General features: G+C 52.5%; 2 protein-coding genes across 2 annotated transcripts in view; one reads left to right on the forward strand and one right to left on the reverse strand.

Annotated features, from left to right (window-relative positions):
- The window catches only part of snd1 (staphylococcal nuclease and tudor domain containing 1), a gene marked incomplete in the record, with an annotated part of 184,689 nt that overhangs the window by 72,110 nt on the left and 96,453 nt on the right, over nt 1-16,126 (forward strand).
- lrrc4.1 (leucine rich repeat containing 4.1) lies at nt 11,184-14,919 on the reverse strand. Its single transcript, XM_030341191.1, has one exon. The coding sequence runs from the start codon at nt 14,908-14,910 to the stop codon at nt 12,079-12,081; it is 2,832 nt and encodes a 943-aa protein (XP_030197051.1). The 5' UTR covers nt 14,911-14,919; the 3' UTR covers nt 11,184-12,078.

A 16,126-nucleotide genomic window follows, 5' to 3' on the forward strand; every position in this document is an offset into this window, starting at 1 on the left:
GCAGGGTTTTGATTGGCATCAAAAATGGGGGAGAAAGAGAGAGAGAGGGACATTTTCTATTTTTATTCTTGTTTCCTCAAGGTGAGAATAAATCTTTACAGTCTGTGAGATCCGACAAAAGCATGGGGGACATTTAATCGATACGTCGGATAGGAGAATTTATAATGGCTCGTCATTGACGCAGCCTCTTGATTAAAAGCTACTAAATAATATTCAAGAGGTGTCTCTCCGTCAGTGTTTCGGGACAGTTCAAACTGCCCTATCTAGCAATGTTCTGGTAGGACAGTGTTTGGTGTTTGCTTTGCACCAGTAAAAATAGATGCTTAATTTGGACGTGTTGGAAATAAAATGAAACCGTTTTTTATTGAAATTGTGATATTGGAGAAGAGTGTGAGTGTGTGTGTGTGTGGCTGATGGTTCCCTTGACAACACGGGGGTTGCTACACACCAACGTTGCATCTCGGTTCTCTGGACTTAACAGACAGAGACAGACAAACATGCGCATCAACCTTTGGGATATATATATCGATCATCTATACATGCATGTATGTATAAGGGTGTTTATTTCTCGCTGCACCTCTCCCACTCTTAAACACGTGTGCTCGCTCTCCTCGAACAAATACTTGTTGAGTTTGATGGGGTTAGTCTACTGCATATTTCATGGTCTACTTGTCCCTGATATTTGATTCATGTATTATGAATGAAATATTCTTCATCAGAGTTCTCCCCCAATAAACATTATGAGCTGGATCAGGTCCGAAATACAAGTACCGTACAATGGTAAAGATGTCCCCAGTGTTACACAAATAGTATTGCACGCTTTGAATCAAATGTAATATATACAAAAGTGTTCCTGTCACGCTCTGTCTACGAAGCGTGTGTGTGTGTGTGTGTGTGTGTGTGTGTGTGTGTGGGTGGGCGGCTGGGTGGGTGTGGCATGTGGGTGTGGATTGGCAATCACATCCTTCGTCTCCTCTGCTGCGTTCTTCATTTCTCCTTCTCCTCCTCGGTCTCTCCCCCGCGATGCACATCTCCACTTTGCTTTCGACTCAACCTCCACAGATATATATATATATATATATATACATACACACACACACAGTTATACTGACAGACCTCCCTCCCTCCTCTCACTCAGAGCGGAGGGCCTCAAAGGAAGGGGGAATGCAGACAGCATCCCTCTGGCCGGCCCTCTCTTCCCTCTGAATATCACTGATAAAAGTAGCAGCGGTGTGTGTGTAGTTCAAACTGAAGCCGACGGTAATGCATTTACAGTTTAAAGAAAGTAATTTCATCCATAATGTGTGTTGTGTGTGTGTGTGTGTCCGTCTCAAACCCAAATGGTGAAATAATAACTAGGTCTGGCCGTCGCACTGCCGGCTTACCCCACTGCAAACATTTGCATGTGTTTCAGTATGTCTGTTCACCCATACCTGTGTGTGTGTGTGTGTGTGTGTGGCCCAATCCCTTTTTTCTACCCCTTACCCCTTCCCCTTACCCCTTACCCCTTCCCCTTACCCCTCCCCCTTGTTTTGAAGGGGTAAGGGGAAGGGGTAAGGGGAAGAAATGGGATTGGGCCTTAGGCCCAATCCCATTTCTACCCCTTACCCCTTCCCCTTACCCTTGCCCCTCCCCCTTGTTTTGAAGGGGTAAGGGGTAGAAATGGGATTGGGCCTTAGGCCCAATCCCATTTCTACCCCTTACCCCTTCCCCTTACCCTTGCCCCTCCCCCTTGTTTTGAAGGGGTAAGGGGTAGAAATGGGATTGGGCCTGTGTGTCTGGTTGTCTCCACACTCCGTGGTGCGGTCCAGTCCCGGTGTTCAGTGCTGTTTCCTGCGGTGTCTCTCTGTGGTGAGGCAGCGGCGGGCTGCGGCCATCAGATGTAATTGGCGGAGGTGTGAGAGCATATGCCGCCTGATGAAGATGACACGCTCCCCGTGTCGCGGCACGCCCGCCGCACCTCGTCCTAATGGAACCCACGCCATGCCCCGTTTGGATAATCCGGCATAACGGCACCTTTAACACGCTCACCTGGGAGAGCACACACACACACACGAGCTCACAGAGACTCACACAGACACGCACGCACGCACGCACGCACGCACGCACACACACACTCTGAGACACAACGTGTTTGATAGCTGTGGCCGATCAGGCTAATGCGGTCGCCTCGGACAGGTCACGTCGCGGCCGTTCACACCTGTGGTCTGTCCGTGCTGAAACAGGGTCGACTCCCACGTGACTGAGGATCGCTAGAGCTGGAGGATTTCATACATAGTGTTCCTTGTGCTTAAATGTTCCTAGGAGAAGAAGGAACCTGCACACAGACACGGCATGTGGCCAGGAAAAAAATACACACGCACACACACTGTTTTGGAACTCACCCCGTGATGTAATTGTATACAATATCGCTGCTCCATATTTGCTCGTCTGCCACCTCATTGATGATGTTGGCCACTTTTGTGTCGTACATACACGCATGCGCGCACGAACACGAACACACACACGCACACACACATTGCTAATGGATGCGTGTACTGCTGTGAGCAAACAGTTTGCGGCGTCTCTGCCAACCAAGTTGGAGTGGGAGCGCTTGCCAAGTCTCCTCTCCCCCGGGCTCTCCTCTCCCACTCTCCTTCTCCCACCTTCTGTTTGTCTCCCCTCCCTCTCTCTCCCCCCTCTGGATCTTCTACGGGGGAGATGGATGGCCCCCCATCCCCCTCACTGCTCCTCTCCTCCTTCTCCCCCACTTTTCGTCTCCCCTGCTCATCTCCCTCCTTTGGTTCACTCATGCTCCCTCTCTGATACTCCCCCCCTCACATCCTCCTGGCCTGTAGAACATGAAATCCTGTTAGCTAAATGCGTGCATGTTTTGTGCATAGCCAACATATTTTGTGTGTGTGTGTGTGTGTGTGTGTGTGTGTGTTACATCAAAGTAATCAAGTCTGAAGCAGGTCTTCTCTAAACGGCGCCCGGAGAGAGAGATCCCCAGTTATCGGTCTCTCTGCCGGGCGGGTGCTCAAAGGGTGAGCTTCGGGGGGATGGTCGATGGGGGCTTCGCCAAAGGGCCCGTCTCGCCATGAATTCACAGGGGGGGCCGATCAATTAATGAGCTCATGGAGTTCTCCCTTCTTGGAGTGTGGGACTCACCTGTCACCTTTGAGGAGAGCCTGTTTGGTTGTTATTAGAGAGGCCGGACAGGCAATACGTAGCGAGGTCACAAATCAGCAGGCTTTGGATTCTTATAAAGTCGTATAGCAGATGAGCTGAAATCTGGGCAATTTTAATTTATTCCCGCTTCGTATTTGTTTCACCCAATCAAGTTGCTGGATGCGTAGATCTGTAAGCTTTTAATTGGATGACGGTGAACACAAACTTGGCAAACTGTAACAGAAAAGGTTTCAAATCCACGCAGTGTAGACCGGCTACTTTATGCATACACTTATTCTAAATCCACTCCTGAACGCTTAATCCCCCCGGGCTCATGATGCTCTTTAGATGAGTGTGCGTTACTACACAGGAAGCGAGACCAAACGCCCCACGGCTGGTCTGCTATAACACTGCAGGACCGCCGGATACGAGATCAACGTACTTGCAATACGTTAGTGATTTTGTCTTTAGAGCTTTCCCCTAGTTTTTGAGGTCAATCAATGTTGGTTGTATGGGTGTTCATCGTTCAATCAATGATTTAAACCGGATGTCATTGAAACAAACCCAGCAGTGCATTGATTGGTTTGGCGTTTCGGGGGCATTGCGTTGGTTCCTTTCACCATCAATGCGTTCCGGTGGCCCTGCCCTGCGTTGGCTGGGGATGCACATTTCAACGTACCTTTGACTTAATTATTCAACATTTTACGAGGCGGTGGTGGCCGGGCGGTTGTATTACAATAATGGAGGACTTCGAGGCTTGGCTGGACCACCGACGGCGTGAGCTTTTTAATCAGGCTACTCTGCGGAATTGCTTCAGGACTTCACGTGTGATTTGCACGACGGCTGCTTTAGCGGCGCTCTTCTTTTTTTTTTATCCTGCCTCGCGGTGCTTTCTCTCCCCCCTTCCCCTTCTCAGCCCCCACACACACACCCATGCGCACACGCACCATAACCGATGTGTCGTTGTTCTTCTGCGCTATTAATAGGTAGTCTCGGCATCGAAGGGGGCGTGGTACGTTTGTGTCCACTCTCAGGTCCGAGACACGCGCATGCAGATCGCTGCAGCCTGAGTCACGCCTTCTCTGTCGGTGTAATTATTCCTTTATGCCCTCATTCCTTGTCTTGGGTCTCCACTGTGGTCTAACACACACGATCCAAACGCAGCTCATGTTTGGTCTCTGATTCTTTCATTTTAATGGTGAGTTAAAACCCCCCATCTCAGCAGGGGAACTTCTGCCTACGCGTTTTAGAAAATGCTTTCCGAGCAGTCGTGACACACTGACAACCTATGTCACACTTAGCCGGGAGTAGCACACTTCGTGTATTTCACAGAATTCCCCCCCGTGTAACAACTTAATACGTTTGAAAAATAACACGGAAATGTTCCCCAACACTCGGTGAGACCCCGACGGAACTGATCCCAACTGATGAAAGTGACTTTGGGATTAGCTCGCTCTCTCAAGATTCCACCACCGCCCAGTAGCGATAGTCTCACCACAGTGAAGCAGTTCACACTCCGACCCCGGGGCTTATGGGGAAACAGCTGTCGTCAACATCTTCCAACGCTGTCGATGCTAAACACCCCAAGACCAATAACGTAGGGGAGATCCACACACCGCAAAGAGTGGCCTGCTATCGATTTGTTTAGTCTGTAAGGAGGACTGCTGACCCTACACACAGACAAAGGCTCACACACACACACATGGGCACAGACACTACCACACACGCATGTAAAATATGCTGCCGCCGCAGAAACATATCCGCCTCCCTCTAAAGAATGAAACGAGGAATTCGAATAAAAGGCTTAGTCATCTAAGCAGCTTGAGTAGAATGGATCTAAACTGGATTCAGCCAGTTCTCCTGTCCAGAAAGGTGCACCGCACTCGGCCTTACCTGCAGCACGGCTCGCTCGTGTTGGCACACACAAAATCAGCATTCTTGTGCTTTTCCTGCAGTACCGTGGAAACCAACACTTTTCGTCTCCCCGACGCGGCACTAACCTGAACCACCTTTCATCCCGCCCGTCATTTCATCCGCCACGGCGCTCTTCCCAGCGTGTCTCTCTCCCCCCCCCCCCCCCCCCCTGTCTTCCTCCATCTTCCTCCTCCTCGCCCGTCGGCCTTCCCCCCCCCCGTCAGCCGACGGTTCGGTCGGCGGGCTGTCCCCCCACGTCTTTGATCGGAGCGCCTGTGATGGTACGGCGCCCTCTCCCTCGTCCGCTTTGATTTGTTTGTTTTCGGTGTATTCTCTTCCCGCCGCCCGCTTTGTCTCCCCTCCTCTGGCCTTTCTTTGATGTCAGCGTGCAACAGCGACGCCACCCGCACCCCCGCACGCAGCGATACACCCCCAGAGTGTAGACCCCAGAGGATGCTTGACATTAGAACTGATACACACACATTTTTAGTTTTAATTTACTTTGTCGTCGTCGTCGTTCCTTCTAGTGTGCGACATGAATCCCGTCGACTCTGACTTTAGACCTTTTTATTTATTTTTCGCCGGCTTTCATTACAGCCCTGAAAAGGATTGTTCATAATGAGTTGGCTTACTTCCATACTGCCGGTGCACCGAGGGACAAACATCGCTGTGTTTGCTGTGGTAGAGCCAGGAGCGTGGTGTCAAACAGAGTGGGTGCATACATTTACATTGTCTATTATATATACTATAACATTTAGCTTGGCATACGACAAACAAACCTTTGTCTAATAACCTGGGAATTGTGTTTCCTATCGTCAAACACGGCCTGCATGAATTCATAGATGAGGCCGGATACGATGGAACTGTACCGATCCCGAAGGGCTTTCAACAAACCGGGAAGGAAGGGGTGTGATCCGCATCTCGGTGGCTTCACGATAGTCCTCATGTACCTGATGGCCCTGCTGCTTCACGTCACTGCTCTACGGACCCTGTCCTGGTCCCATCGGTCATGCCCCCACCGGCCCTGGGACAGGGCTGTCGACGGAGCGCAACGCTCCTTCTATATGTTTGTTTCTCCTACTCGAGATTGTGTTGTGTGTCCCTGCCTCTTGTCTCTTTTCCGTCCATCTGTCTGTACGTAGGTCTCTCTCTCTCTGTCACTCTCTCTGCATTGACGGATATTACTTTGTGGGGCTGTTTTCAAATCCTCTGATTTGAGTCTCAGAGGGAACACCCACGATGGGACGTCCTCTGAGCTGCTACTCGTCAGATTCAGTCTCATTTGTTAATTCATCTTTCAAGCAAACGACATTGCTGATGAGGCAGTGTGTGTTTATGTGTGTGTGTGTGTGTGTGTGTGTCTGTGTCCTATACCCCCCCCCCCCCCCCCCCCCCCCAAAAGCTGCCACGACCCCTAACCCCGTCAGATCTGTGGCCCTGTCAGCACAGTGCGGTCCGTCCCTTCAGCTGACATGAGTAGAGGCAGGGGGGGGTGAGAGGGGCGGGGGGTTGAGAGGGTGAACGGCGCCCTGGTCCTGACTCATGTTGACTCACAACGAAGCATGCTCCTAGGCCTGCTCAGAATAGACCCTGTCTGCTCCACACACACGCGCACCACGCTGCTCTGTTACGTAGCCCCCCCACCCCGCACGGACTCTGGGACACGGGGAATGGGTGGACGGCTGGTGTGCTGTGAACGCCGCCTTCATACGCACATTTGTATTCAAACGCTGTTGGGCCTGAAGTCGTCGGATAGACACACGGACTCTGGTGGGTCTGGCTTCAGGGGGCCGTGCCCCTCCTGTAGGTGTTCCTGACGATGTAGCGGAAAAGAAGTAGGCTAGCTTCCTTTTTCCTGCACATCTACTGCTTATTTTAGATCCTGAATGTGCTTAATTGCCTCCTCGATGTTCAAAAAAAGGACAAGGGAGAGCGCAAAAAAAGAAGAGAAAAAGCGCCGCGTGCAATGTGCGGTCGGCGGCCGACTTTGACCCGTATCGTCAAAGTCAGCGGCTGGAATGCACCGACGTCTCTTCCATTTACGCTGACCTCTTATTCCTCCCGCCACTCCTCTCCCCCCCCCCCTTCCTCCTCTCCCCTCCCTGAAGTACCCCCAGCGGTCCAGTCCATTACCGGTATCAGCACAGCCTGTCTACTGTATTCTGTCGTAGCCGTGGTAACGCGGCCACCCCCCCCCCTCCCCCCCCCCCCCCCCCTCCCCCATCACGCTGACACCTCCTGCGGTGCAGCCACGGCTGTCCGCCAATCACGGAGGAGCAGCGCAGAGCTGGGCCGGCTCCATATATCCCCCCTTCCATCCCTAGCTGGCACTATTGCATCAGGTTCCCCGCGTGCGCACCGCCTCTCTCTGGCTTCTCCCCGCCGCTCCCTCGCTCCTCGTCCTCTCCAGAATGTTCTGCTCTGTTTAGTTTGTTCTGACCTTTTTTGTATTCTTTGTTGTTGTTTTTTTGTCCTTTCTTTGTATAATTGTGTTTTTGTTCTTCATCTGCACATTTGGTCTCCCTGCCCTACTCCCCACTCTGCCTTCCTCTCCCTCTTTCCTCTCCCTTCCTTCCCTCATGGACACACAGTTCTCTTTTGTTCACACACACGTAGCCCCTGCTTCTGTCTGTTTTGCCTCCTAAGCACTTTCCTCTCAACCCCCGCGTGGATATTGGACCCTTCTTATCTTTCAACTTTGCATTTAATTTTCCCATCTTCTTCTTCCCCTCCCCACTACTTCCTCCCACCTGAGCTATACCTCCTCCTGCTCCTCCTCCTCCTCCTCCTCCCCATCCTCCTCTTCCTCCCCCTCTTCCTCTTCCTCTTCCTCCTCCGCCCTGGCCTTGGCTAGCTGGGGCTCGCTGGGTCTCTGCGCTGCTGCACTCTCTTATTGAATGGCATCATGATTGCTAATGAAGTATGCGGATAGGGCGCGTGGGGGGTCGGGGGGGGGGGGGGGGGGGGGGATAAGAGAAGGAGCCAGCGGGAGGAGAAGGCGGGTATGAGATGTTTCCCATGGACTCCCCTTTTGTCTCATGGAGACTTTTGACTGCTCTGTGTCGTCTCACATGTTCCGCTTGTCACCGGCCTCTCCGAGCGACCCACCCCGACCCCCCCCCCCAAAAAAAAAATCCCCCCTCACCCCCGGTCTGATGGACCCCCACAGCCCTGTCTGGTTATCCATTAGCATGCCGTAGGCATCCGCACGTCCCCCTAAATCAGGCTGAGGCAACGCATGCGTCAGTGGTGGAGGGGGTGGGGGATGGCGTTGGTGGTGGTGGTGGAGGAGGAGGGGGATGGTGGTGGTGGAGGATGGGGGGATGGTGGTGGTGGAGGAGGGGGGGGATGGCGTTGATGCTTTGAAGCAGCACAGTGCAGCACAGAGACTAGCCCTCTGGTGCTGCAAAGGGGCTCGCCGCCAAGTCCAGTGCAGCACGGCTGAGATGAAATGCCATCACGCAGCAGCATAGACGACGAGCTCCCCGAAGAAGAAAGCAGGGCCTGTTGGTTGTTGTTCACGCTGTGCATTTGCATACAGAGCAGGAATGAACACACATCCACCCTCTATTTGGTTTCACTCGTGCGTTAAGACACCCACACCTGCTACTCTGTGACAAATGGAGAAACTCCTCTACACTTCTCATTTTTTCACCGACGCTGTAGATTCAAAACAATTACGCATAGACAATACGGAGGAGAGCAAATGCATGCATGTCTTAGAGAGCAGCAGAGAGAACGGGCGGGGTTGGTTATTTCCTGCATAAACCAGATGTTTATGCTTTCTGCCTTGAAGGAACCAGGATCAAGCTGTGCGTTACTTAAACGCACCCTGCTGATGTAAACCCACTTTTTACTTTGCGTTTGATTCACCCTGATCAGAAAATGTTGCTGACGCCGGCGCACGACATGCACACACACGCACGCACGCACGTGGGCACACACACAAGCACAAGCACACAACCCACTTTCCACACTTCAATCAAACTCTGCTTGCCTTAACCTGTTACAGTACCCTGAGAGGGAGGGAGGGGGGGAGAGAGAGAGTGGGATTATGAAACGATAAATAAACGCTCCCATGTCCAGGGGCCGGACATGAGTCATGGAGAGGGATGGAGTGGGATGCACGCCTGATTTGGTCCCGGCCGATGTGTGCCTAAGTGTCCAGTGCTGACGGTCCTGGCTGCACTGCAGTGGGTTATATTTATCCCGATAGGACGACAGCAGCTGGGGCGCTGGGTACAACGCCAGCCTTCTAGGATCCTCGCAAGGAACCATGACGCAGTACTCTCTGCTCTTAGCATACAGATACACCCTAGCCCTTGACTTTGGGAGTGAGTGTGTGTGTGTGTGTGTGTGTGTCGGGGCTAGGGGTGGGGGCACTGCCCTGCTTGTTGCACCCAGCGGTTGATCCCTATGATCCGTGTTCGCCCCGATGCATCTAACGACGTTGGGCCTTCCTTTTCCTTATTGCCATTACCCCGTTCTATGTGATTAATCGTCTGCACATTGGTGTAAGAAACGCATTCAGGCGCTGCCCCCCCCTCCCACCCCATCTCAGCCCTCACATCCTTCTACGCAGCAAAACACAGATGCTCGACTTAAGAGGGTGACTAAAAATACAGACATGCACCAAAACACTGGCCCACTTTAACGTTCGACCTCGGTATGCATCACGGTAAATGTGCAGAATGTGATAAAAACACTGCACACTCTTCTGTAAATGATGCCATTCCTGTTAACAATTTACCAGGAATCTCTGCACTTCTCTCTTAACCTCTACCTCACCTCCCCGAGCCACTTATCGGTGGGCGTTGCACTTTGAAACTAAAACAACCCACACCCTTTCCCCTTGCATAGCTCTGTACAGCAGGTCAGACACATCAAAACCCCTTTTACCAACACACCCTCCTTTCTGTGGCATGCAGACCCCCGACACCCTAGCAAGCCGTCCATCCTCAGTCCTCAGCTCCCTTCTGTCCCCTTCCTCCGCCACAAAGGCACAAAAAGGTCCCAAAAGAACACTAGCCTGTCTGCTGAGACATCCTCTCACTGCAACCCTCCCCGTGGTGCCAGCCAGGCATCACAGGAGGGGGGGGGTGGGTATAAACCCTTCCCACACCTCCAACAGCTGCTGCCCCCCCCCCCACACACACACACACACACACATCAATGCAGCCCTTACGACCCTGTTCTCCGCGCTGACCCGACAGAAAAGCTTCCCTCCTAACCTCGATCTCTGCTCCCTTCAGCGCCCGCCCGCCTGTCACCGTGTCACTTCCTCCTTTTATTCTCTCCCGCTCTCATGCTATCTTTTTTGTCGTTGTTGCCTTCCATCTTACCTCACCCCACCTGGGCGCTCTCCCTCCCCGTATGCTAATGAGGCGGCGTGCCGGCAACACAGCCCCGGGGGTCGCTACGTGGCCACGCTGAAGACGGATCTAAGGGGGCCGTCGTACGCCAAGACCAGGGAAAGGGGGTGGGGGGGGGTGGGGGGTGGGGGGGAGAACTGCGGCAGCCTTGCCTTTCTCTCTGTGTGTGTGTGTGTGTGTGTGTTTGTGTGTGTGTGTGTGTGTGTGTCTCATCCCTCTCTGTTAGGCAATGTGAGCGATGTGCAGCTATATTATGATTGAGGGTGGGGATAATGTCGAAGATGAAGAATGCACAGTTAACAGCAAGACCCGTAACCATTTGTCATCATATAGAGTCCCCATGCTGAGTGATGAAGGCACAACAGCTGCTAATACAATGAGCGGGGAAATGAGAATCCCTGCTTTACCCTTTGGCAAAGTGTCAGGGAGTCGCGAATGATCTTTCACCTGAAAACCCTCACCTATCCAAACGTCAAGGCTGTTGGTTACCAATGCCATTAATTAAAAAAGGAGCAATATAGCACGCCACAGGCTACCGTCAATCCACACGCATAATGCAATCCACGTCTCAATTAGAGGAAATGAGATAAGATCGTTTTTCAATGAAGCAAGCCTGTTTTGCACATTTTTCCCTTCACGCATCGCTCAGAACCCTCCGATGTTTGCACCTTCCACCCTTCTGTTGCACCACGTCAACGGCTTAACGCCAGCGGTGAATGAATCCCAGTAGAGCCCGTCCACAAGGTTTGTTATGCGTTTCTAAATGAGCGCGATGCACTTCTGCACCATGATTCATTCTGCCTGAGTCACCCGGCACACTCAGGGTTAAAGTGTCGCTGCGGCGTCTTACTGCAGTGTCTAAAGCGCTGGGCTGATCGCTACAGTGGAGGAGAAGGAGGAGAACCAGGGGAGGAAAAAACGTCTCTCTCTGATGCCTCTCTTGTTTGTTTTTTTTCTTCCAAAAATCCATTTTATTGCATGTATAACATTTTGGCACAGTACAAATTCATGGTGCTTTTACAAGGTAAACCTGTAAAGATCAACACTGACCTTTTTTCTGTATTTCTTAAAGAAAGTCATCTCGGTATAAATGATTTTTTTGTTCCATTTTTCTTTTTACTGCATTCTCCGTAGCATTGTTTAAAAATCACACAGAATGCCCCCTTTTTTTTTTTTTAAAACAAGACTACCCTCATTTGTGTCAAAGTCAAGACAGCATCTTAAACAACTCGTCTCTTTAAATAGAAGTTACAAGTTAGAAAATAGTTTCAATTTATTTCTTTAATATAATATGCTTTTCTATCACCAGCCCATGGTAGCTTCAACGTTTCCATATATATATATATATGTATATATTTATATATACATATACATATATATACATATATATATATATTTATATATATATATAATTTATTTATAAGCATGTACAACAATAAATCGTCAGTCTTTTTATAATTTTGCACTCTGTACAAAAACGTAGTTCCTGTCCTTTTTCTGTTGTGCATTCTATTGCATGGGTCTATGAGATAAGTGGGGGCAGAGAATGGGGGTTAATGGGGAGAGAAAAGGGTGGACAGTGGGGGGGGGGGAGGGGGGGGGGCAGGGGGGTAGTTGTCACTGGCGTTTGTCTGGGGCCTTGTTAAATCTGAGTCTCCTGCACTTTCTCCTTGTTGTGAGTTTTTACAGCAAAGGGCTCCGCCATGGCCGTGACGGTGCTCGGTAAGGTTCGAGGGAGAGAGTTCCCCACATTGTTTTCTGTCCATTTCGCCCCATGGCCCGTCGGTTTGTAGGTGTTGTATTTTGGCTTCATGGTGCCATGCTCCCCATTGTTTGGACTGTAGTCCATTTTGTGGGGACTGTAATCCATTCTGGGTCTCTGTGTATGGGGGCTGAAATCGGACTTGAAAGCACTGTAATCCATTTTGTGTGGGCTGAAGTCGCTCTGGACGCCGCTGTAGTCCGCCGTCCTGTGGGGAGCGTAGGGGTCCTTGTAGCTGCTGACGTCCTGCTTGGATCTCTGGGTATTGTAGTCCATTTTGGGTTTGGGCTGAGTACTGTAGTCTGGTTTGTAAGGACTGTAATCAGGCTTGGGTCTGGGGTGAGTGCTGTAGTCTGGCTTGAATGGACTGTAGTCCCCTTTCTGTTTTGTGTGTGTATTGTAGTCGGATTTCAATGGACTGTAGTCATGTTTTGGTTTTGGTTGGGTGCTATAATCTCTTTTGAAAGGACTAAAGTCGGGTTTCTGTCTTGGATGCGTGCTGTAGTCGGGTTTAAATGGACTGTAGTCTGTTTTGGCTTTCGGATGATTACCAAAGTCTGTATCAAACGGGCTGTACTCCACTTTAGGCTTGTGAGTGCTGTACTCGGGTCTAAACGGGCCGTAGTCGGCCTTCTGTCGATGAAGGCTGAAATCCGGGGTCGATTTCTGAGTGCTGTAATCCATGGTGGGTTTATACGTAGTATACTCGGCCTTGGGCTTATGCAGAGTGAAGTCGGGTTGGGGTTTGTACTCTGCCTTGGGTTTATGGAAGCCGTAGTCGGTCTTGTGGCTCATAAAGTTCAGTTTGTGGATGCTGTTGTGGTCCCGGATCTCGGGCAGTGACAGGGCAGCCTCTTGCGCTGCCGAGGCTGGCGGCGGCAGGTCCTCGTCATCCACCTGGATGATCTCCACGGTGCGGGCGGCTGCTACCGTGCTTCTCTGCTGGTGGCGCTTTCGGAGTTTGTAGAAGGCGATGAGCATGACGGCAGCCAGCAGCGTCACGGCCACAAAGCAGCCGATGATGATCTTGGTGGTCTTCATCACTTCGTCCAGGCTAGGAGCGCTCTTGCCTGGCTTGCCGGTGACACCTTTGGGTCCGGGCGCCAACGACGGCTTGGCGACAGCCGGCGGGCTTTCGGTGCTCTGCAGTAGCACAGTTGGCGTGGAGATGAAGACCGGGCGAAAGACGGAAGGGGAGGCAGTGGTGGTGGTAGTCCCTTGGCTGCCTCCTCCTCCGCCGGCAAAACCGGCACCTGCAGCAACGGCTGTCGTGGTGGTTTTAGTTTTGGGCATCTCAGTGGTTGGTCCCATGACCTCGACGGTCACCGTGGTGAAGTAACTCAGGTTGGATGTGTTGAGCTCGGCCGCGCTCACGTTGAGGTAGGCCGAAGCGTTGGAGTTCCCGGCGGCGTTGGACACCATGCAGGTGTAGGTGCCCGTGTCCGCCGCCAGGACGTTGGAGAAGTTAAGGGTCCCGTCGTTGAGGACCGATATCCTCAGGTGACTGGTGGCGTGCGTCAGGACGGTCCCGTTGGGCAGGAGCCAGCGCACCGAGGACATCGGCGCCGTGCGACACCGAAGCTCCGCCACACGCTCAGCAGAGATGTTCAGATCCCTCGGCGCGTCCCCGATGAAGGGCGCCGAACACTGGAGTCCGGAGGCGTCCTCCTTGTCGACCTCCACCAGCTGCCGCCCCTTCATGCTAGCAGGTGAGTGGCAGCGGCCACAGCAGGTGGAGTTGGTGGGGATGTATTCCCTCAGCCAGCGGGCCAACCACACCGACTCACAGCCACAGTTCCAGGGGTTGTGGTGGAGATGCAGCTCCACCAGATACCTCAGTGGGGAGAAAAGATCGTGTGGCAGAGCACTGAGATTGTTATGGGCCAGATTGAGTTCCACTAAGGAGGACAGGTCGTCGAAGGCGTTGCGCTCGATATCGGTGATCTTGGAGTTCATGACCCACAGCTTTTTCAGCGAACGCAGGCCTCTGAAGGAGCCGGGCTTTATCTCTGGGAACAGGTTCTCTGAGATCTCCAGTTCTTCCAGTCCTTTGAGGGGGCTCAAGTTGGGCATGTCGCCCCTTATGTTGCACATTCCGAGGTTGAGGTACTTAAGGTTCTGCAGGCCTTCGAAGGCACCTTCCGAGATGTACTCCAGCTTCCTCAGCTCCCCCAGGTCCAGGCGCATGAGCGACGGCACCCGGTTGAAGGCGTAGGAGGGGATGCTCTCTATGGGGTTGTTCCTCAGCCAGAGCTCCCGCAGCTTGGACAGATACTCGAAGGCCCCGCTGGGCACCACGGTCAGGCGGTTGTCGAACAGCTCCAGCGTGTTGAGGCTAGTGAGTCCGTTGAACGCGCCCACCTCAATCTGCCGTATGGCGTTGCGCCCCAGCTGGAGCACCTCAAGGTGGTGCAGGTGACGGAAGGAGTCGGCCTGCACCGCCTCGATGGCGTTCTCCATCAGATTGAGGTGGCGCGTGTTGCCCGGGATGCCGGGGGGCACGCGGGTCAGTCCTCGCCGGGTGCACACCACCTTCCCCTGCTGGCTACTGCAGGAGCACTGCGGTGGGCAGCCCTGGGGGGCCGCCGCGGCCGCCGCCGCCCCCACTAAGCCCAGCGAGGAGCTGCTCCATGCCCGCGCCATCAGGAAGACTACACAGAGCAGGGCGGCTTTCCTGGCTCGACGCACAGCTACCCGCCCCAGAAGACTCATGATGTGGCACGTTCATAATTCAGCATCATCCGGGGGGGGGGGAGGGGGTGGAGGGGGGGGACGGGTGTGGGGGGGGGGCGGGTCTTCTTTTGTTTAAGGACTTTATGGGCGGGGGGGGGGGGTAATGGGTCGTTTGAATGGCCTTGTCTCGGAGGAGGAACCGGGTCCGAGCGGGGGGATGGGTGGGGGAGGGGGACCTGTGGTTTGGATGCTCTGCTATCAGCAGAGTTGCCCAGGCTTGGGTGAAGCAATACTTTTTTTTTTTTTTTTCTGTGGACTTCACTCAGGGGAAGGGAGGGGCGGGAGAGCTGCCTTCACTTAAAACGTGTGCAGGAGAAAGACACATAAAGCAACCAAATAGCATATTACAAGACCGACCGCAGGGCAGGGTGGTACAAATGAATGCAAAGAGGGTTTGAAACACTAGACACCTACCTCAAGTAAAAATAACACGTCCTTGAATTGAGATCTATAGCTTCACTCCTTTTTGCAATGACAGACCAAGCAGTGATGTTCACATCAGCGGCGCATACATCCCGAGGGCATTAGCGAAAGGGTCTTATCGTCTGCTCTGTCAATCACAAATCAACACCAGACCAAAGAAGAAAGCGCTTTTGTAAATCCAAACGTCCGAATAGAAAGGGTTTTAAAAGGCCTTCTTGTGAATTGTTTTTTTCTCGTCTTTTTCTTTTTCGTTCGCTGATCCTCGTTAGTACGAAGAGAGGAGGAGGAGGAGGAGAAAAAACAAAAGCCCTCTTAAGATGTGAATCCAGTCAGGCTCCGGCTGCGGCAGCGTTCCCGGTCTCTCCTGCGGCGTGCCGCTCCGCAGCGATCCCTTGTCCTTGGAATCCCAGGGTCGGTCCCCTGCTGGCTAGACTCCGTCCCCACGTCTCCATCGGCCCGGCAGCCATGCAAATGAATGCATGTCCTCACACGCACGCACACAAACACACGCTCGCGCGCGCACACACACAAACGCACACAGTCTCTCGCGAGCCACGAAAGAGATTCTGCTTCTCCTTCCCGGCGGAGAGGAGAAAGAAAAGAGACCAAAAGCCGAACGTAGGAGATGGCCGCCTTTTGTGTGTGGGGGTTCGGAGATGTTGAAGAGAAAATATAAATTCCACAGCCCTTTCAAGTTCTCGCTCTTTTGTTTCTGGTTGTAAAGAAGGGGGTCGGGGGTCGAACCAAGAGCAGGGGAAAGGGAAGGACAAAA

This window comes from Gadus morhua, chromosome 19 (assembly GCF_902167405.1).
Source record: "Gadus morhua chromosome 19, gadMor3.0, whole genome shotgun sequence".
NCBI lineage: Eukaryota > Metazoa > Chordata > Actinopteri > Gadiformes > Gadidae > Gadus > Gadus morhua.